The 22,367-nt window shown below is 36.2% G+C and overlaps 1 protein-coding gene across 5 annotated transcripts; it reads right to left on the minus strand.

The window, feature by feature from the left end:
- Positions 1–648: 648 nt before the first annotated feature.
- Positions 649–22,349, minus strand: MOSPD1 (motile sperm domain containing 1). 5 transcript variants are annotated; one of them, XM_036017181.1, is made up of 8 exons: positions 22,207–22,340; positions 21,454–21,579; positions 20,490–20,562; positions 10,508–10,761; positions 10,321–10,396; positions 8,204–8,421; positions 3,653–3,814; positions 1,353–1,643 (listed from the first exon to the last, which is right to left on the minus strand). In XM_036017181.1, exons 4-8 carry the CDS (start codon positions 10,659–10,661, stop codon positions 1,612–1,614), a joined length of 642 nt encoding a protein of 213 aa, XP_035873074.1. In that variant the 5' UTR covers positions 10,662–10,761; positions 20,490–20,562; positions 21,454–21,579; positions 22,207–22,340; the 3' UTR covers positions 1,353–1,611. The 5 variants fall into 5 exon arrangements, with proteins under 5 accessions (XP_028378582.1, XP_035873074.1, XP_035873076.1 ...); XM_036017183.1 differs by lacking the exons at positions 20,490–20,562; positions 21,454–21,579 and adding an exon at positions 16,088–16,281; XM_036017182.1 differs by lacking the exon at positions 21,454–21,579.
- Positions 22,350–22,367: the final 18 nt, after the last annotated feature.

Consider the following 22,367-nt stretch of genomic DNA (forward strand, 5'->3'; position numbering starts at 1 on the left):
TCTTCGTTGTGTCTTTATCTGGTTTTAGAATTAGGGTGACGCTGGCTTCATAAAAAGAGTTTGGGAATCTTCCCTCTCCTTGGATTTCTTGGAATAGTTTGAGAAGGATAGGGGTTAGCTCTTCCTTAAATATTTTGTAAAATTCTTCTGTGAAACTGTCCTTTCCACAGCTTTTGTGTCTCAGGACTTTTCTGACTACCCCTTCAATTTCACTAGCTGTTATCAGTCTATTCAGGCTTCCTGCTTCTTCTTGACCCAGTTTTGAAGGATTGTAGTTTTCTAGAAATTTGTTCAGTTCACTCAGATTTTCAAATTACTTGGCATATAGTTATTTGTAGTAATTTCTTACATTCCTTTATATTTCTGTGGTATCAGTTGTAATCTCTACTCTTTCATTTCTGATTTTATTTATTTGGTGCCTCTTTTTTTTTTTTCTTGAGTCTTGTTAGAGACTTGTTGATTTGGTTTATCTTTTCAAAGAACCAGCTCCTGGATTTATTGATCCTTTGAATTGTTCTTTTAGTCTCTATGTCATTTAATTCTGCTCTGATCTTGGTTATTTCCTTCCTTCTGCTTGCTCTGGGCTTTGATGTTGTTCCTCTAGTTCTTGTAGAAGTAGGATTAGGTTGTTTATTTAAGACTTTTCTATTTTTTTAGGTAGACCTCTATTGCTATAAACTTCCCTCTCAGGATTGCCTCCACTGTGTTCCATAGGTTCTGGGCTGTTGTGTGTTCATTTTCATTTGTTTCCAGAAATTTTTTGATTTCTTCCTTGATCTATTAACCCATTCATTGTTTAATAGCATGCAATTCAGTCTCCATGGATTTGAGTTTTTTTCTTGAGGTTGGTTTCTAGTTTCAAGCCATTGTCATCTGAGAAAATGCCTAATATGGTTTCAATTTTTCTTGAATTTGTCGAAGCTTGTTTTGTGTCCTATCATGTGGTCTATCTTTGAAAATATTCCATGTGTATTTGAAAAGAATGCACATTTTGCTTCTTTGGGGTAGAAAAGCACAGAAGCTTCTTCGGTTCTTTGTATATATCAGTTAAGTCCATTTGATGTAGTATATCATTCAGTGCCACTATATCCTTGTTGATATTTTGCTTGGAAGATCTGTCCATTGTTGACAATGGAGTGTTAAAATCCCCTATGATAAGGGTGTTGCTGTCTATATTTTTCTTGAATCCCTCCAAGATGTTCCTTATATATTTGGGTGCCCCTATGTTGGGTGCATATATGTTTACAATGGTTATATATTCTTGATGGATTCTACCCTTCAGTATCATGAAGTGTCCTTCTATGTCTCTTTTTATGGCCTTTGTTTTGAAATTCATTTTGTCTGATATAAGAATTGCTACCCTGGCTTATAAAATAATTTCTTAAAAGAATTTCCTAGATGTCACTCAGAAGCATCCTGTTGTCTGTAACATAATGTCCCCAAGTCCTTTGAATAAAATTATAGAGTAATTTAAAATATATATTATACATTTATAATCACTGTAAATCATTCAATAGTTTGTACCATATTCATGGAGTGAAAGAGATAAAAGGCAGTCCACATTCATATTTTCAAGATAAATTTACTTCAGAAGTCAACTGAATTCCTTGCTCATGTTCTAAGTATAGCCATTGTGATAAGACCTGAAAGAAAAAAAATGGAGAATAATTAAAGATACACATTTTTATAAAATGTTCCATTCAATAAGCAATTGTTTAGCCCTCAATGAGCAAACATAATACAGCACATAAGCAAGTACTCTATCAATAACTTGAAGTCAATTCAAATTCAGTTGATATTATACAGATGAAATCCAATTGATAGCAAAGGGCAGTTGCTGGACAGACAAGCATTAGTGTCTGAATATAGCTAATTTTTTAACCATCAAATATACCTCCCACCTTATCCAGTTTCATCAGTTATAATAATAGTAGACATGCCATTTTAAAGTGTCAGTAAAGCCAGTTGACTTCATCAACAAAAACACTGTGGGCCTATTTGCATCACAGGGTCCTAGGGCCACAAATAGACAGAAGCATAGTATTCTTGCTTGGCTTGTCTATTTTGAAGAAACTCCAGATCTAAAATCATAAAATGTAATAATATGCTCAGTTTTATATGAATGATTTAAAAAGCATGTGATGCTAAGTGAAACAAGCCAGGCAGTGAAAGACAAATACCACATGATATCACCTTTAACAGGAATCTAAACAACAAAACAAAACAAAAAAAAAAACTAGCAAGATATAACCAAAGACACTGAAATAGGGGATAGTCTGACAGTGGCCAGAGGGGAGAGAAGAGGGAATTTCAGGGGGGAATGGGTAGGGATTACAGGAACAAATTTGGAGGACACATGGACAAAAACTAGGGGTGGGGGGAAATGGGGGGAAGGGGGGAGGGTTGGGTGGGTGGGCTGGAATGGGAGTAGGGGGGAGAAAACTGTACTTGAACAATGATTAAAAAAATAATAAAAAAATAAAAAAATAAATAAAAAGCATGTGATGAAGTACAGAGGAGAATAATCACATAGGGATGGGGCAGTCAGAAAAGATACCCCAAAAGGTAAAGGTGAAATAAGCCTGAAAGATAATAGAACAATGAGATGGGCAGACATTCAAGTGAGGGGAGGGCAAAGGCAAGGACATGAAGGTAAGACTGGGACTCTAGATGAGCTTTTTGGGGATCAACAAATAATCTAATGACTCTTATCAAGGATTTATATAAGGCAACAACTAGTCAACAGTAGCTCATGGAGGTCTCAAAAAGAGTACAGACAGTCTTAATTTGAAACTATGGGATTATATTTCATTCTATGGACTGTGGGGAAACACTGAAGGTTTTTGAGTAGGGAGTGGTGGTAGTGAAACCAAAACATAATGGACAAAAGTCTAACAACAATATCATATAGTTTGGGGCAGAAAATAATGGAAGAGGACAGGAACAGGAAGAGAAGAGACACAAACAGAAGGTAGGGAGACAATTTATTAATAGAAAACAATTTTGAAATTAGCACACCAAGGAATACTGAAAGAAAATACTGAAAAGAGATGGCATCTCAGAAGTTGTGAGACTATGAGGAAAGAGTCATTCATCACTAGAGCCCCAATCCTAGACACATTAGGTAGGTACTGAACAGATATTCAGTAGAACTAATTATTAGATTTCAAGTCAGGATGACTGAAAGAATGAGTGAACAAGAAAAAGGGGAACTAGTTTGAAGAGAAAGGTTCACAATATTAAAAAAGGCTGCACTGTTCATCTTTATCACTGTGTACACTTTGTCTAAGTGTTTCCCTAGAATCAAGTCCTACAAGTAGAAATGGAGTATCATGGAATATATGCATTCTACCCATGTTTTATGTCATTGTAAGTCATCAAAAAGAAAATAATTGAATACAGTATTGAGTACTAGTTAAATAAATAGAAAGGAACTAAATGTGAGCCAAGAATTAAATCTTACAATGCACTTTACCTCAACATGCTTTTAAAGCAATCTTTTGTTTTTCTAAAAATAAAATCCACTACCACCACAATCACCTCATGCACATAAGCTTCCCTTCTCAGGATTGCCTCCATGCCATCACTACCACCTGCAAGCCATAAAAATTGCCTGCACATACACCCCCTAATGCATCTTTAAAATACTTACCTAAGATGTAAGCAGCCACTAATTTTTGATTCACACTTAAGTGGAGGTAAAGAGGCACCAGCGATTCCACATCCCCCAGTGTAGGAAGCATTAGAGCTGCAATGCACACCACTCCCAGGAAGACAGTTAGTAAACTAGGTCCTGAGGAGACAGTTCTATTTTCTGTAAAAAGACAAAAATCCCTGAGCTTGCTTCTAAAAACAACTTAGACAAAAGTTTTTTCATATATACTGTCCACCTCACCAGGATTCTGATTTTGTCTAAAGATAATTTCAAGGAATCCTTAGTATTTAGAGAAATTCAAAAATATTTACATAAATGCTTAAAATTTTTCAAAATAGAAATAGCTTTTTTTCTGATTATTATAAAAGCTGATAGATATATAGAAATCATAAAGGTTCCTGTATAATCCCATCTTCCTGGAAATAAGACTATTCACAGCTTGGCATAAATCTTTTCAGATTTTATTAATGACCATGTAAATATGTAAAATAAATTTTCATATAAATGAGATCATATTATACCTACTGTTCTAAACCTGTTTTTTCTCTCACTTAGGAGTATATTTGAATCCTTAAGAATATATTTGAACCTCTTTCCATGTCAATATATAACCACCTATCATTCTATCAAATCCTTGTAAATGCCTGCCTACCATCCCATCTCACAAATATTCAAAATTTAATCAATTCCTAATTGATGGTCTTTTAGGTCATCTTCAATATTTTATTATTATAAACAATAAGAGCCAAATTTTCTTAAGCCAGAGAGCACTGACTCAAACATTGCAAAGACATAGTTCATTAGTAACGTAATTAAGACAAACCCACAAAGATTCAGCAACATCTTTTTAAAACATCTTGTAAATAACTTGGGCTGTGGTATTTTATAAAAGTATGCTTTGCAGGTTTCTCTTGGTTAAATTTCTATTAAATGAAAAAATATATACAAAATTATATTTATGTGCATAGACAAGGCCTGGAAAGTAACATGGGACATTTATATCAGATTTTTTTTTGGTTAAATTTTTACTTTACTGATTTTGAGAGAGAAGAGGAAGGGAGAAAGAGAGAGAGGAAGAAGAAGAGGGAGAGGGAGAGGTTGAGGGAGAGGGAGAGATTCCACTTATTTATGCATTCATTGGTTGACTCTTGTATGTGCCCTGACTGTGGATGGAACCCACAACCTTTGTGTATCAGGACAATGCTCGACCCAACTGAGCTACCCAGCCAGGGACAGATATATTAAGTGTATGGGATTATATGGGGCTATATTCTTTAAAAAATTTATTGCTGTATGTTTTTATACAATAAACTTGAGAAAAAAATTCTCATTTTTACTGCCTCAATACATTTAAAAATCTGAATCTTTAATGAGTACAGCCTATGACCATTTTCCAGCTAGCTCAAAGAGCCTCACAACATTTTTGTACTTATGTCTAATAAACACCTTTCAAGCTAAAGACATAAAAAAATAATACCACTTCAAAATTTCCCCAAAACATAATCTCAATTTATTTCAACATTTGAGCTTAGAGGACCTTAATGAAAAACCTTAGAATACTACATACTGGAAAACACACATAAGTAATTCACTACAGTCCTGTGCAGGATAATTATGTTTTGGTTAACTACAGATGGCATATATAACTGTAGTCCCATAAGATTATAATGGAGCTGAAAAACACTTTATCACCTAGTTATATTTTACCCATCCTAGTGTCATAGAACAACACATTTCTCACATTTTTGTGGTGAATCTGGTGTAAACAAACTTACTGAGCTATAGGTCATATAAAAGTATAGCACATACACTTGTGCACAGTATATAGTACCTGATAATGATAATAACTATGTTAGTGGCTTCTGTATTTGCTATACTATATAGATTTTTATCATTATTTTACAGTATACTCTTTCTACTTATAGAGTTTGCTATAAAAAAAGTATGTTGTGCTATGCAGGCAACAGCAGCTCCATAACATGTTTTGAAATGAGACCATAACAGGTCTCATGTTTTCCACATCACTTAACTGCATCATTTTATCTTGTGCTTTATTTAATCTTGTGTTGTTTTGTGCAGTGACACACTGTACAGATTTGTAGCCTAGGAGCAATAGGCTGTAACCATATGGCCTAGGTATGTTGTAGACTACATCATCTAGGTCTGTATAATTGTAGTCTATGATGTATGAACAACAAAATTATCTAATGACACATTTCTCAGAATGTATTCCCAGTCATTAAGTGGCACATGACTATATTAAAATAATAAATAGGAGAAGTTAAAAATATCACTTAGTCAACACAGACTAAATTAGTCACAATTATACTTTATTAAAGAAGAAAACTTGACTCAATTCCACATTAGAAACATTGGGTTAACAACCCACAAACAGAACATGTGTGCCAAGACTGTATTTGGGACTTTACTGTCATATTGCCCTTGTTCTAGAGTGCCCATAGCAGCAGATACCTTGTAAGACAAAGAAAACGAACCCAAGAGACCCTATAAAATAAGAAGTCCAGACTTCCCAGTGTAGCCCATATACACATTTCCCATGTAACTACAGTCAGCCCTTCATATTCACGGGTTCCAAATCTGCAGATTCAACAAATCATTGATTTGCAGTTGAAGGATGTGGAGCCCATGGATACAAAGGGCTGAAAAAGGTACTTGGGCATCTTCAGATTTTAGCATTTGGGGCTGGAGAGGGAGGGGTCCTGGAACCAATCACCCTTGGATACCAAGGGATGGATGATTGTATTCTGTGCAGAGAACATAATGGTAACAAGACAAATAAGAGGCCTGTTTTCATTGAGCTTCCTAACATGGATGGCTTAGAGAGATTTTTTTCCAAAACAGAGATCACCAAGTGTTATTTCAATATCACCTATCTTCATTCATCTACCTACTCCAATTTTACAATTAGAGAAATATTTTAATATACTTCAGATACCAAAGTTTTGTTATAAAAATAAAATAAGAATAAAATTCTCAATGAATACATACTGTAATTATTTAGCCTTTCAGGATAATTTTTCAACTGAATTCTAATACATTTAAAAATAAAAGAAAAAGCCCTGGCTGGTGTAGCTCAGTGGATTGAGCAAGGGCCTGCAAACCAAAGGGTTGCTGGTTTAATTCTCGGTCAGGGCACATACCTGTGTTGTGGGCTAGGTCCCCAGTTGGGGACATGTGAGGGGCAACCACACATTGATGTTTCTCTCCCTCTCTTTCTCCTTCCCTTCCCCTCTCTCTAAATAAATAAATAAAATCTTTAGATAGATAGATAGATAGATAGATGATAGATAAAAAGAAAAGAAAAAATACAACTAAATTTTTAACTCTTATTATTCTTGACTATTAAACTGGTCTGTTAAATATAAAAATGAGCTCCAATGAACTTAACATCAAAAAAAAATTCATTATATGGTCTTTCTTGTTCTGGAGAAGGCATCTTAAAAGGAGAATCTTGCATTTCATAAATATTTATAAGTTAACTTACTATTGATCTGAGGTCAAAGTGACATTTGACAGAGGGTTTCTTTCAGCTTCAAATGATGAAAAGCTGGTCCTGTCGATCAATAATAATTGCTAAAAAGAAAACAATCTACTAGCTACTATCTGGTCCCTAGTTTTGGTATCACCAGAAAATCTGAGCTCTTTCTACATGGACTAAGAAGCCTTGACTATAGTAAATCAAAGAGGTATTGCTCACTGTGTTATTGAAAGAAACATGCTAAGATGAACAAACTAATATAATAACAGGTACACTTCATGTGGCACTTTCAAGGACAGCTACTATCACATTCATATATCACTATCAAAAATGTTTCCATGTTTTCTTATGGAAAATTTATCTTCCTCCTTTTATAATAGAGTTGGAGGGAGATAATGAGAAGTTAAGAGAGTAGGGGGAAAATATCCAAAGAGTTGAAGATGAGGATAGTGTCAGTATTAAAAGAACATATCATAACATTTCTGAATGTCTAAGCTGGGAGGAAATGAGGAATGGAGAAGTATTCAATTAATAGCCCACAGGGGATATTATAATCTACTTAGTTTAATTAACTTCAACTTTAATGAGATTTTTTTCAAAATAATATGAACAGTTCACCAAGTTTGGCCTATTGCCAAACACAATCTCTCTCTCCTTCTTTGAACTAATTAAATGAGAAAGGATATAGGAAAGTCACAGAAACAAAAGTATATAATTACCAGATTGTGCTAGCATTATAAAGTACATTGTCAGTTTTTATAGGTTTAAAGGTTATGGTAAGAAAACTGTACTTGAACAATGATTAAAATAAAAGATAAGGTTATGGCAACATTTGCCTTTTCTTGACATCATCCTCTAGTCCTCTCTGAAAGTCCAGCTCTAGGTCTCAGCAGGCTCGATTTTAGGTACCTGATCTCTATGTTCTGTTTTGAAATAGCTGATTAGTTTTAAAGTGACAGATTATTTTTCTAATAATTATTCTTAGCTCCCTGATTAAAGTTAACAATGTGTAAGACCTCAAAAGGGCTTTAAAAACAAGCCAAAATTACCTGGTTGAAATGACTGCTCAAAAAATAAACTTTCACTCAATGGTTCCTTTATTCTTTTTTCCTCTTCTTCCTTTTGTTGCTCTTTTGCAGAAGGGAGAAGAGTAGCCACAACCTCTTTCCTTCCTAAAGCCTTCCTCTGGCTTTGCTCAGAAACTTGGAGACGAAATTTGTCTACTACACCATAGTGACAGGATCGAACATCTCTATGACGTATCACACTGAAAACATTCAAAAACAACAAATGCTGTTTAGGTTTCTGGGGGGGCTGTCAAACAGAATTCAGCAAGAGATTTTATATAGTAAAACAATATGAACTGACTATAACCAAATACTCAAATATAGAAATTTGTTAATGAAGATAAAAAACTACAGTAAAACCCAAAAAGAAATGGGTAATTCTGAAATATTTGATAAAAGCACACACTCCAAAACAGAATAAAAGTCTCAAGTAAAAGAATGACAGGTAAAGAAAATTCCTTTGGCAATGACATTTTTTTCTGGATATCTATGTGCAGGAACATTTACTAAATAAAATATATGAAATTGTTTCTTCCCCCACAAAAGTTTCATAAATCGCTATTGCCTCTTATTTACCAAGTAACAAACCTCACCCTAGGCTTAAAACTGAAATCCATGAATGCAGGTGAAAATAAGCATTTGCATAAGTAATCAATTCTGAGCAATCCAACCGAAAGCTAACAATACACATCTATATCTCTCTGAAAAGAGTATAAAGCACTTTTACTTTTATACCTTATCTGCAATTCCATATATTTTACTTAATTCTTCATAGAGAACACAGAACAATTAGATCTAAGGTAACACATTTATTTGACTAGAGACTACATTTCTTTGGAATAGTCCTTGCTTATTTTGTATTGAATGAAAATCAAAACAAATGTGCAAAAACATGGGGAGAGCTGGGGGGTTGGGCTGGGGTTGGGGGGAAAAGGTAGAAAATTGTACTTGAACAATAAAAATATTTTTTAAAAAGAAAGACATGTGCAAAAACACTTCCTTAAAGAGACATCATTTTAAGGCCTTAAGTCTATTCAAAAGAAAATAAGAACAATCTAACAATAGCCAGAGGAAAGGGGGGGAGGGGACTGTGTGGAGAAAGGTTTTCAGGAACTACTATAAAGGATGCATGGACAAAACCAACGGGGAGGGTGGAAGCAAGAGAGGGAGGTGGGTTTGGAGTGGGTGGGGAGAAAATACAAAGAACTGTAATTGAACGACAATAAAATAATTTAATTAAAAAAAAACAAAAGAAAAACACTTCTGCTCTCATTTTCATAGAAAATTTAAACAAACACAGTTTACTTGGTGGTTTAAACTAAGGGCAGGTCAATGGATCCATCTGGTCACCATCAGTTCTAAAGTGAAAATTAAATTTAAACAGCTTGAAAAAACAATCATTCATCTGACACTAAGAAAAATTATCTGAAAGAGCTCAGATAACCTTTTACTTGCTTCCTGTTTGTATAGATTAACTTCCAAGCTTATTAGCTGAATCATTTCAGATGAACTTATATTACCTTTGTTCTGAGAGTGTAGTATTAGTTTCCCAAATGTCACTATAATAGCAACATGTTTCAAAGAAAGCTAAATTTTTTTATAGCTAGAGAAATTGAAAGGAATAAGTTATAACTTTACCTTCATAAATGTCCATTATGACTAAAAGCACATCAATGAGGAAATGTTCATAGAAATAGTAACACACACATTGGTTCCAATATAATGAAGTATTATTTGGTTGACGTGTTCAGAATCTCTTAGATACTTCTTAAAAAGATTTTTTCTTTTTAATTACATTTATTGGGGTGACAATGAAAATCATATAGGCTTCAAGTATATAACTATGATACATCATCTATATATTGTACTATGTGCCCACCACCCAAAGTCAAATCTTCTGCACCATATATTTGATCCCCTTTACGCTTTACTACTTGCACCCCTCAAGAATTTTGATAGACTAAAACTTTCAGCAAAAATAAAAATATAATAAATGCCTATGTGGGAACAGTTTCAAGAAAAAACATTTTTCAAGTTAAACAGTTAAACACAAATATTAACATATTAAAACATGTTACCAGGAAGTGATTGGGACTTACATATCCACACAACACTGAGGCTTTACTGCACCTGCAGCATCAACGACAACATACTTATTTGGAGTAGTACACAAAACTGAAAGAAAAATTCACAATGACCATTAGTGTTTTTTTAAAAATTAGTTTCTACAAGTAAAAATTTAGTAGGGACTAGTTAAAATCCATCAAATAGACCTAGAAGACTCACCTTTGAACTTTAAGGCAAACTCATAGGGATTATATAGAGTCAACACTTGCTTATGCGTTGACTGGTCATCTGCATAAAATATTAGCTCCGTGGGAAACACAAAAACAGGAAGATTTCCTTCCACTAACTCTAGCTGTCTTTTTTGTTGATGCATTGGCACTGAATCCCCCTTGCTGCAGCTTCTGTTTTAGAGTCTTAAATCTATTTTAGACTTTTCGTCAAGTTAGTTAAAAATTCCAAAGCATTTTGGCAATCTAGAAAGAGAAGAGAAAAAGAAAACTGAATGATACCTGTTTACATTTCTTGTCCCACCACAAAAAGAATGCATTAAAATAGGCCCCCAGATGATTTAAACATGTCTTTAGACTTTTCCTCCTGGCTTATTTATATAGCTTTTACCAAACTACACCAAGAAATGTATACATGTTCCTTTCCCATTCAAGATTTCAACCTATGATAAATAACATTAATACCTGAATGAAGGAATAAAGGCTTTCTACCTCAAATTAATCACCCCCTTTCAAAGAGATGAGATCAAAGAGATACCACTCTTTTTAAACGCCGAAAAAAATGTGTTTTTTAAAATAAGGTTTTTAAAAAAGATTTTATTTATTTATTTTAGGGAGGGGAAGGGAGGGAGAGAAAGAGGTAAACATCAATGTGTGGTTGCCTGTCATGCACCCCTTGTTGGGGACCTGGCCTACAATCCAGGCATGTTACCTGACTGGGAATTGAACCAGCGACTGTTTGGTTCAAAGGCTGGCACTTAATCCACTGAGCCACACCAGCCAGGGCTAAACCTCAGTTTTCAAAAAAGCAAAATAAAAGTACTGTCACCACCAATTTTATGTGAGCCAATCAGAATTTCTAAAAACTAAAAAAATATAAAACAAAGTAAGTTTCCATGATTTATATGAAAAAAAAAAAACATGAGAATCATTTTCACACTCATTTCAGCAATACTTTATTTAGTGCCTTCAGACAGCATGGATGGGAGATTTCTTTTCATCTCTTTTCTGTTCAAATCCAAAATAAGCAAAAATGTCTGGAAGGGAAGCCAAATATCCAAACTTGCTAAGCAGTCCATGGAGTTTTCTATGAAAATTCAGTGTCAGTAAGTAGGCCTCGGCATGCAAGTGGCACTGTGCCTCCCCTCCTACATCAAGTGCACAGACTTCATGAGAGCTATTTTCTTCCAACTTCAAAGATCTTTCTGGATTCCTTCTGGGATTCTTGAATATGTTCCAGGCAGCTGTAACTGGCAGAAGTCTGACTGTCTGATAAGTGCAATATTTCTGTATTTATTTCCTAATCTAATTTTAAGCAACAACATTTATTTAGCTAACAACCTAAGTGTGATTTTTAATAAAATCAAATAAAATGCAAAAGTTAAACATACATTCACAGAAAATGTCTGATTTTCACCCTGTAGATCACACCTTTAAAATAGGCCATAAAGCATTTAATACTTTGCATTCAAGTTCCCATACATTCAAAGAGAAATGTAACAAATGATTAAAATTTTTGGTTTTACCAGCTACTTGGGTGCATGAGCTCTGATTCTGATTAAAGCCTTTCCAACTTTTATCAAATAGGATACTGTATAGTCATGTATGCAAATGTTTATCCCTTTCTTTCAGCTGAAAGCCTATTATAGGTCTGGCACTTTGTCAGGAGCTGCACAAAAACACAAAGATAAATAATGCACAGGCCTTGTCCTCAAGAAACTCAAGTTTCATTGATAAAACAAAATAAATATTGAAGCTACTTCTATTATAATGCATACTGTTGTATATGAAGTACTGGAGAATTAGAAGAGTACATGAATAATCCTACCTGGAAGAGAAGCTAGGCAATGGAATTTGAGGTTGTCCTTAAAGAAAAGGATACATGCCCTGACTGGTGTAGCTCAGTGGGTTGGGCGGCATCCTGTGAACCAAAAGGTCACAGGTTCCATTCCAGTCAGGGCACATACCTGGGTTGTGGGCCAGGTCCACATTTGGCGGGGAGTGAGAGGCAAGAGAAAGAGAGAGAGAGAGAGAGAGAGAGAGAGAGAGAGAGAGAGAGATCTCCCAGATCATCATGGTAATTTATATCCATATATTTCATAGCATGCATGTAGCTCATAAAAGTGTTGCTTTTTTTACTGAGCTAAAAGGACCTATTGCCATTTTTATATGTAATAATGTTTAACATTTGTATAATTCATAACAAATTGAAAATTTTTATTAATTACATATATTGAATGAATTATATTGTATATACAACTTTTAGCATTTACTCTAGGGCAGGCAATGTTCTAAGTATTTGTTATTATTATTAAATTAGGAAGAGACCAGACTAAGACAAAAAATATCAGCAAACCTCCTGCTTCCTAGTCCAGTATTCTTTCCACTATATCAAAGTACCTGTCCATTTCAATAAAATATAACTAAGATTATTCTGAAAAGTATCTGATTAAATAATTTTATTTTTGAGCTTTTATTTGACCTGAAATTTCTTTCTTTTTCTAAAAGCCATATGCATTTGTTTTTGGATAATCTGCTCTCAGATGTTTGGCATCTTATTTTTTCAATAGAAAATAATAAGTTCTATAATTACTTCCTTAGTAAGCTTGGCTATTAGGAATAGAACATCCAAACTTGGCATCACTAAATAAAATTCAACATCACATTCTAAAAATGTTAGAATGAGTATTTAGCTTATGATAAAAGCTTAAATTTCTGATTTGTAGATGATAGTTTAGTCAATAAATGTTGATAAAGCTGGTTCTCCCTCTAGGGAAAAAAAGTTAAATTTATCCCTCACGCCTTATAAAATTCCAAAACTGTATTATGGTAAATTCCACATGGATCAAAGCTTTAAATGTAAAGAAATAAAACCATAAAACATGAGAAACCATATTTCTCATATTTCTTCCTAATTTAATAATAATAACAAATTTACTTCTCATATCATTCATTCCCCAATAAACCATGGGGAATATTTTCTTTTTTATAATCTTAGGTTTTCTAACAACCAGAAACCAAAAAAATATTAGTAAATTCAACTACATAAAAACTTTAATAATTCTATATGGCAAAATACTTTCTTTTTTTAAAAAAGATTTTATTTATTTATTTTTTTTAGAGTGGGAAGGGAGGGAGGGAGAGAGGGAGAGAGAGGGAGGGGGAGAGAGGGAGAGAGAAAGAGAGAGAGACAGAGACAGAGACAGAGACATCAATGTGTGGTTGCTAGGGGCCATGGCCTGCAACCCAGGCATGTGTCCTGACTGGGAATCGAACCTGCGACAGTTTGGTTTGCAGCCCGTGCTCAATCCACTGAGCTACGCCAGCCAGGGCTTGCAAAATACTTTCTAAGCAAAGCCAAAAAGAACATTTTCAATTCATATCATAGGCAATTTCTAGTTTTCCTACTATATATCAAGGTCCTACAAATCATTACAAAAAGACACCTCAATATGAAAACAAACAAACACTACAATATTTTATAGATAGGGACATACAGATTGCTCTTAACCTTACAAAAGGTTGTGTAACTTCACAGGAGAAATACAAACTAAATTTATACTGAAATAAATGTTATTATCTGTCAGATTAGCAAAAATCAAAAAGTTTGACACCACATGGTTGGAGCAATCAGGTATGTTCTTAACATTGCTAGTGTGTATATAAATTGGCATATCTACTATACCTGCAAAAATTAAATGCACATACCCTCAAATCTAGAGATTCTACTTCCAGGAATTTATCTGATATAAATATCCCCCATGTGAAAGAATATTTTGTTTTTTCTTTTTTTTCCAGCACTGAGGATTAAAGTGTACGTGAGGCACAGAGAACGAAGCTTGGCACTCAATAAGAGCGAGTGTGTCAATAGCAAAAGACTGGAAACAGCCCATAGGTCAATTAATAGTGACTTATTAAATAAGGTATAACCATCTGTTGTGGTAACATATCTGTCAAGAAGAAGAAGTTATTTGTGTAGTGTGCATTTGGACTTATTTTCAAGAGTAGCATTAAGTGAGAAAACCAAGGTGCTATGCTGAGTGTATAGTATGCTGCCATTTGTATAAAAAAAGGAGATAAAAGTATATATAAATCTACTTTCTTGGATATGGGTAAAATATCCCTGGAAGGGTAGCCAGAGTCACACCTGGAAGTACATTGAGTGGCCAGGGACAGGGCTGGGAGAGCTTTCTCCCAATACCTTTTAGTACCTTTTGAATTCTGAATGCTATGATAACTATTTAAAAGTGGGTTTTTTTAAAAGATTTTATTTATTTTTAGAGAGGGGAAGGGAGGGAGAAAGAGAGAAACACCAATATGTAGTTGCCTCTCACATGCCCCACACTGGGGACCTGGCCAGCAACCCAGGCATGTGCCCTGACTGGGAATCAAACTGGCAACCTTTTGGGTCACATGTAGGGCAGCTCTCAATCCATTGAGCCACACCAGCTAGGGCTCAAAAGTTTGTTGTTGTTGTTTCTTAGATTGGAAAAGTTTGAATTAAACAACAACTCTGCTAGGGCCTAATTTGCAAAAGGTGCCATTTTTATAAAGGACACATGGACAAAGCCAAAGGGGGTAGATTAGAGGGTGAGAGGTAGGGATGGGATGGAGGGGCATGGTGGGTGGAAAATGGAGACAAGTGTACTTGAACAACAACAAAAAATTATAAAAATAAAATAAAATGAAATGAAAACGTGCCAGATTTGAAGCAATGTAAAAACAATTTGTGAAAAAAATCTGTTAATTGCATTTCCAATTTATGATCCTTTCATAAATTTGAAAATCTTAAAGCAGTGTGTAAAGTAGAATGATTCCAGTCATTTAAAATAATTTTATATGCAACAAATCCATTGCAATGAGAAAATAAAGTTTTATTTAAGATGACTTGCAAACTTAGGAAAATGTAAAACTTTTTGTTATAAAGGAGTATAAGATGGTTTATAAATCTAACCAGGAAGTTAAAATTAAGGAGAAGTCATCACAGGTTAGAGTAGAAATTTTACAAGCTTTATATATTGGCTTAGTATAAATTTTATTCTATTTTTGAAGCTTTATTCTAGTTTTGAAGCTTTATCTTTACCAGTTTAATATGTACACATTCTCCCATGAATCATGAATAGACTGTCTATCTCCTGATCACCATAAGTGTTTAATCATTTCTGGACAGTTTATTATTTCTTTTCACATCCCTGTTTCCATTCCTTGTTTATCTTGGCTAAGATATAAGTTATCTTCTAAACTCCAACCATTGGAAATTAGGGAGGAGTTAGCACCAGGTCACCAGGGCAATATTAGAGACTCTGACAACAAACTTAATGAAGCTAAAACCTGCCTTTAAGTGATGGTTTTCTGGAGACTAACACTTTCTCCTTGTTCCAGTCCATATCGCAAAATGATAAGGTGCAAAAATTCTGAGCAGAGATTATATACTAAGCCAGTAAAACCTTACTGAAAATTTGTTTATAAGGTTGCTTTCATAAAAGCATACACAAAGTCAAAGAATTTTAGTTCCTGACCCTTCTCATTTTACTGCTGAGGAAAGCAGGCACACAGTGAGTAAGGGACTTACCAGGGTATTAGTGGCAAGACTCCTGTCTCCAGACTCACCCTTCCCTACAGTCATCATCTGCTTTGTGTCTCAATTTAAAAGACCTGCTCCCTAATGCTGACATCCATGTATGCCCCCATCTCTAGAAAATTCCCCTGCTTTTCCAGAGTGTTCTCAAAGGATGATCCAAAATTCAAGCCTTGATACCTGTTTCCCTTTTCAGTTTTACAAGGAAAAAAATCAAGAGAAAATTCCACTTACTAAGTTGTGCACAATGTCTTTTCCTTATTATTAAAGAATAGCTATGGCTGTCAGTAACTAACCATTAGGCATTAATAACCAAGGGTTATCTTATTTGTTCTCTCTAGACACCAAAATTTTCCTCATTCTTCAAAGGCAAGTTCAAATTCCCTCTTCTTGCAGCTTTCTTCTACTACCCTGATTTACATGGATCTCACTAATTTTATTATTTTAAATGTACTTATTGTATAGATTGGCTAGTTTGACCTTTGTTTTGTGGGGATTGATTTTGACTCACCAGATGTCAGGCATAATGCCATGTTGTTTTTCTGTGTTTTTTTTTTTTTTACATGCTTCATATACCCAAGCTTAGTGTTAGGCTCTTAGCAGACACTGAGCTTCAGTTAACCTACAGGAGTCTACTAATAATTGACTCCTTCATCAAGGAACACTGCCCTTCCCTATAGCTGAACATACTTCATCCGAAGACAGGCAAATGATCCCAATCAGGGGAGCAGTAAATCTGTAGGAGCTACTTGTCATGAGTTGTGGTAAGAGGTGAAAAGACAATCAGCACTCCCAGCCGCCCCTCTACCCTCTCCTTCCCTTTCTTCCTTCCATCTCCCTCAGGTTATCTCTTCTGGTTCTTCAGTGCCCAACTGGGCCAGTAATGTTTAGAAATCCAAGGCTCCAAAAGACTACCATACCCTCAACATTTCAAGGAAATAGTGGAGCTAGGAGCTGGTGCTATAGAAAACTACCTTGCCCTTTTTCTTCCACACAAAGGCAATCCTGAATGAAATGTGAAATGTGAAAGAAAATCCTATGTATGTACACCACCTTGTGACCAGTTTGCAAAGTACTTTCCAAAAAAAAAAAAAAAAAAGCCTAAATGCTTTGAGATCCTCACTTTCTACCATCAGTCCAGAGAGGCCAGTACTCCAAAAGTGTGATCATTTTCTGTTTCCCTCACTTTGGACTGACCAGAGGAAGGAAAAGATGAGACTCTGAGATAAGCAAGGGAGTTTCAGTATCCTTTACCACCATAGATTCAAAACTTGGAGACTATTAGAGACCACAGAAACCACTTTAAAAGCATACTCTCATTTGCCCCTCCTTTTCTGAGAAAAGGAGGCTGCAAGAAAATCAAATGAAGTAAGTGAAACTTAGCTATTCTTGTACTGAAGTGGTTCAAAGTTTAAAACAGTTAGGGATGATTCAAAGTACAGATATCCCCATACACTAGTGGCCCATCTTCTTGACTTCAGAGCACCAGCTACTTACTACCTGTCCCTGGCTCTTCTGTTTACTCTGATTAGGGTTCCTAGCTCCACCTCCAGGTCTGCTCCCTTTTATCTGGGCACAAGGGTTATCTTCTTTCTCCATACTTGGTGCAGTCCTTGCCAATGGCCAACTAAATACAAAATAGTTAAGAGCAATAAGTTATTTCGCTTTACCCTCAATGGTATTAAAACCTCTCTTTCCTTACCATTTCATAAACTCAGTTCTCTTCCTCTTTGAATATCCAGTATTGCCTATTGGGATTTTTAATGGCCAGTATGTTCCTAAAGTCGACTCTTTCACAAGTAATGCTATAATATTCACTTTATATTTTTAAATGGTTCAATGCTCAATATTAGGCAGTTTTTGTGTTTATACATTTCCTGGATTTTTTGGTACAGTTTGATATCTTACTCATGGGATTGTTTGCTATAAATGATATATAGTGATAGGCTATTACATATTCAAGATGTAAATTTGAGTGATGTATGCTTTAAGCATTTAAAAAATAAGGATGCTCTCCAGTAATGTCTTTTTAAAAAACATTTCCTTTACCCTGGCTGCTGTGGCTCAGTGGATTGGGTGCTGCCCTGTGAACCAAAAGGTCACCAGTTTGATTCCCAGTCAGGGCACATGCCTGGGTTGCAGGCCAGGTCCCCACTTGGGGGCATGAGAGAGGCAACTGATTGACGTATATCAAGGTTTCTCTCCCTTTCTTCCTCCCTTCCCATCTCTCTAAAAATAAATAAATAAAATGTTTGGAAAAAAAAACATTTCCTTTAAGCTAGTTATTTCCAACATTTGTTTTACACTATCCCAATGTTTTCAGCTATTTCAAGATGTATGTGCAATTCCTAAAGCAAAAGTAATATTAATTCATTATATGAAATATATATGTTTCTATATATAGCACATTAGACATTTTAGAATAATAAATTCATTCAACAAACATTTACTGAGCACTTATATACCAGGCACTGTGTTAAGAAATGTGGAGAAAAGATGGAAACATTGTCTTGCCCTTCAAAACTCCATCTAACATGAAAACAGATACACATAATAGTTAGGATACAATGTGGCAAGTGTTAAAATGCTTGAAGATATAAAATGCTCTGGGAGCATAAAGAAAGTGATGGTCTGCCTTAAATAGGATTTTGTAGTAGGTGTGGAGAGGGGGGTGAATTCTAAGAAGGATATGTGTAGAGACATGAAAGGGACACTTAAAATGAGCTTTGGCATTGTACATGATTAAAAAAAATAGTATGTATGAGGAAGAGGCAAGAGATAAGGTGGAAAAGATAAGCTGGAGGCAGATGGAGCCAAGTCTTATAAGCCAAGTTCAGGGGTTTAGACTTTATTCTGGATGCCAGTGTTTCTCCATATGTGGTGCTAGAACAGTAGCAGCAGTTGCACCTGGGAACTTGTTAGAAATGCAAATTCTTGGGTCCTACCCTAGACCTACCGAATCAGAAATTGTGGGTTTGGGGCCTTCCAGATGATTCTAGTGCATCCTACACTTTGAGAACCATTGCTGCAGGCAATGGAGAACCTTCAAAGGATTTTAAGCAGGGAACTAACTGGATAAAATTGGAAGTAGGAAACTGGTTACCATTGACCAGTCAAGCACAGCACCGGACTCCAGGGTAGTCATAGTGAGAAAAAAAAAAAAAAAAACTATTAAATGAGTGTGGCATAGAGAAATGATGAGGCCTAGTCTAAGAAAGTAGGAGTAGAGAGAAAACAGATTTTAGAGGTGTTTTCCAGGTGACCCAAGTTCTATCAGGAGATTAGGATAGATCCATACAAAGGTGTGACTGTAATGATTTTTATATAAAAGTACACTGTACTCTTGTTGAATGTATTGACCACTAGATGTCTTAAGAAAGAAATGGTCCACATAGACCATAGAATAAGGGAAGGTCAACAGCAATTTCTATGCATTCCCATAGTGTCAAGAGCAAAGAGTACCCTGTCTTGTACATGAGTCTGGTCTGCTTGGTAGATCTACTTCTCGCTGTAACTTAGTAAACTGGCATTCATATATATATATAACACAGAAATCTTTCATGAGTGTGATTAGCATCAATCAATCCCTGAGACTGGTAAATAATTTCTGGATGTGCTGGCAAAATTAAATTTCAAACCCTAAAAAGCTAAAAACAAACCAAAAAAAAAAAAAAAAAAAAGCAATGGTTCTGGTGATCTAACCAAGGTACTACCAAGGTGAAGCCCTGCTAGAGCCACCTTCTTTTTATTCCAACTTCACCACTGATCACATAGCCCACTTATTTCAGGAAAAAAGCTGGACTTTTCCTGAAAGAATCAGACTTTGTACTATGCTGTGAAGGTCATGAAAGTCAGGTGAGGCTGTTATTTCTAGTTTTGGAGGCAGGATTTTGCTGAGGCAATCTTCCATTTCCTGATGGGGAGGAGAATGAAAAAGAGAGGTACAGATCAACCTATTAGGCTAATTTATCTCATAAGATTTTTTTCAGAGTGTGATTTCTATTTCTATCAGGACTCTGGTCCTGCATATTGTTACTTACTGCATGTTTTTTTTTTAATTGATACCAATATTTTGGCTCATTTGACCATCTTATTTTGGCCAAGAATAGTTCCCAACCAAAAACCACACTATTTTATGGAATTGGAGAACTGTAAAAGACCCAGGAGGTTAAAACAAAACTTTCATATTGCAGATAAGGAAAACGGAGGGCCTCCAAGAGTAAATCAGTTAATCTGTTTATTGTAGGGCAAGAGTCTCCAGAATGTTACAAGGTGACAAAACAAGATTAAGAGCAGCACAGATAATCTGCTCCTTTGAGTTTTAGACAAGATTTTAAATTTCTCTATTTTCCATCTTAAACTTCTTGAAACAGAAAAAGAATAGCAAATTACATACTTTATTGGGATGGACAAGCTTTTCTTGTAGTTTCTTGTTTTAGGTTTTCAGGCATTGGAGTTAAATGTAAATGCTTCATAAGAAAAAAATGGAAGTATTTGGGGAGAAAAGGTGCATGAACAATTTAAGGGGAGAAACATGCATTATTTTATAAGCTATTAGTTCTATCTTCTGTCTTTCCCAATAAAGGGGTAACTATAGTGAATATCATGCATTATATTTTTGGTGCATTACATTTAATTATATATTACATGTAAAGGAATTATAGCGTAACTATCCTTACCAGAATTGAAAAACTACAGACTTTCAAATATCCTGGTATTTGAGTAAGCCTCTTATTCTGAGAGTTCTAGAAATGCTTCCAAAAACTAGTTTAAACTCGCGTCCTGTTTGGGTTTATAGATGTGAACAACTTGAAAGGCACATTTGACCCCGTTTCCAAACTTCCCACTGCTTTATCCTAAATATGCCATAATCTAAAAGTTGGTATCCACTCCCTATACAATATCCTATATATAGCATCTTATAGTCAGAGAGATTTCCCAGAGCTTACAGGAAATGTTGTCAAGATTTTCACCATCTAGAATATATTAAACCCCATGTGTGCCCTACCTGAAAAAGTAGACCTTTTCCCTGTCTGGAATTCACATTAAGAATGTAATGCATTCATAAAGAACAAGACTGCTTTTTAGGCACGATCCAAAGGACTCAATTTTTCAGGTTTGCATCGATCTCATTTCCTTTCAAAGGTCAAATATCTGGGACTGTTTTCATCTAATATTTGCCCTCTCGTTCCCCAACATGAGAGGTGTGTTTGAGTCTACTGGTGCAGAAACGTTGCTGTAGTCCACAGAGGACAGATGTCAGTTACTTTACCCAGAAGGGGAAACCGCAGAACATTGATTAAGGGAGGGAGGGCAGGAGCGGGAGTATCAAACATTCGGTTCTAGGACTTCAGCTCTACCTGATTGGGTCGGGCCCAGCCTTTCCAGCCCCCATCCCCACACCGGCCGGCTCCTCGTGAAACCGGTCATGTGAGCCTGTTTACAGCCGAGCAGCTGGTGCAATCATCAGAATCCGTAAGGAGGTCCTGGAAGGGGGAAGCATACAGGCCACATACCTCCTACACCCCCCACCATTATTCCAAGACGGCGATCGCTGTCCCTCCCTGCCTCTCCACCCCACTTTCATCTCCCTCCAGCCACCCTGGTACTCCACTTTCCAGCCCCACCGATTTCCAGTTGCTCAATAGGTGGGACCAGAAGGGCTGGAGGAAGGAGGAAACGCGAGGACGGTGTCACCCCGAACAGAGAGTCAACCTCGCTCCCACAGTCCTCTTGAAAACATCCGCCGAAGAGTTGTCCCCGGAGTCGCATCCCCGGGGTAACCGAACTCTGCCAGGCAGACTCAGTGAGGATCCAGAGCCTGCTGCCTCCGCCCGGGAATGAGAGACACACTTACTGGCCGGCCAAACCCTGAGCTGGGATCCGCGTACCGCAGAGCAACTGACAGAAATGGAGCAGAAAGGACCCCATCTGATTCCTTCTCTCCACTTCCCACCCGCATCCCGGCGCCACGGAGCCCTGCTGTCGGTCACCGAGACAAGCTCGGGGTTTAGGGACTGCTCATTCTTTCCACGGGGTCTCTCAGCAATGTAACTTCCATGTTTTCCCCGAAGTCGGAGGAAGTGGGTGACAGGACGGCAGGGGACTCTCACCTCGGCAACACTGGCTCCTCGGAAAGCAGCTGCGACTGCTCCTCCGGTTCTTTGTCAGCGTCTCTAGGCTGCACTGCCTGCTGGGATACCGGAGGACTCAAATACCACCTCTCTCCGCCCTCGAGGATGAGAGCTGCTATTGGGGGTGGGTGGGAAAAGGG

The sequence above is a fragment of the Phyllostomus discolor genome, chromosome X (genome assembly GCF_004126475.2).
Source record: "Phyllostomus discolor isolate MPI-MPIP mPhyDis1 chromosome X, mPhyDis1.pri.v3, whole genome shotgun sequence".
Classification (NCBI taxonomy): domain Eukaryota; kingdom Metazoa; phylum Chordata; class Mammalia; order Chiroptera; family Phyllostomidae; genus Phyllostomus; species Phyllostomus discolor.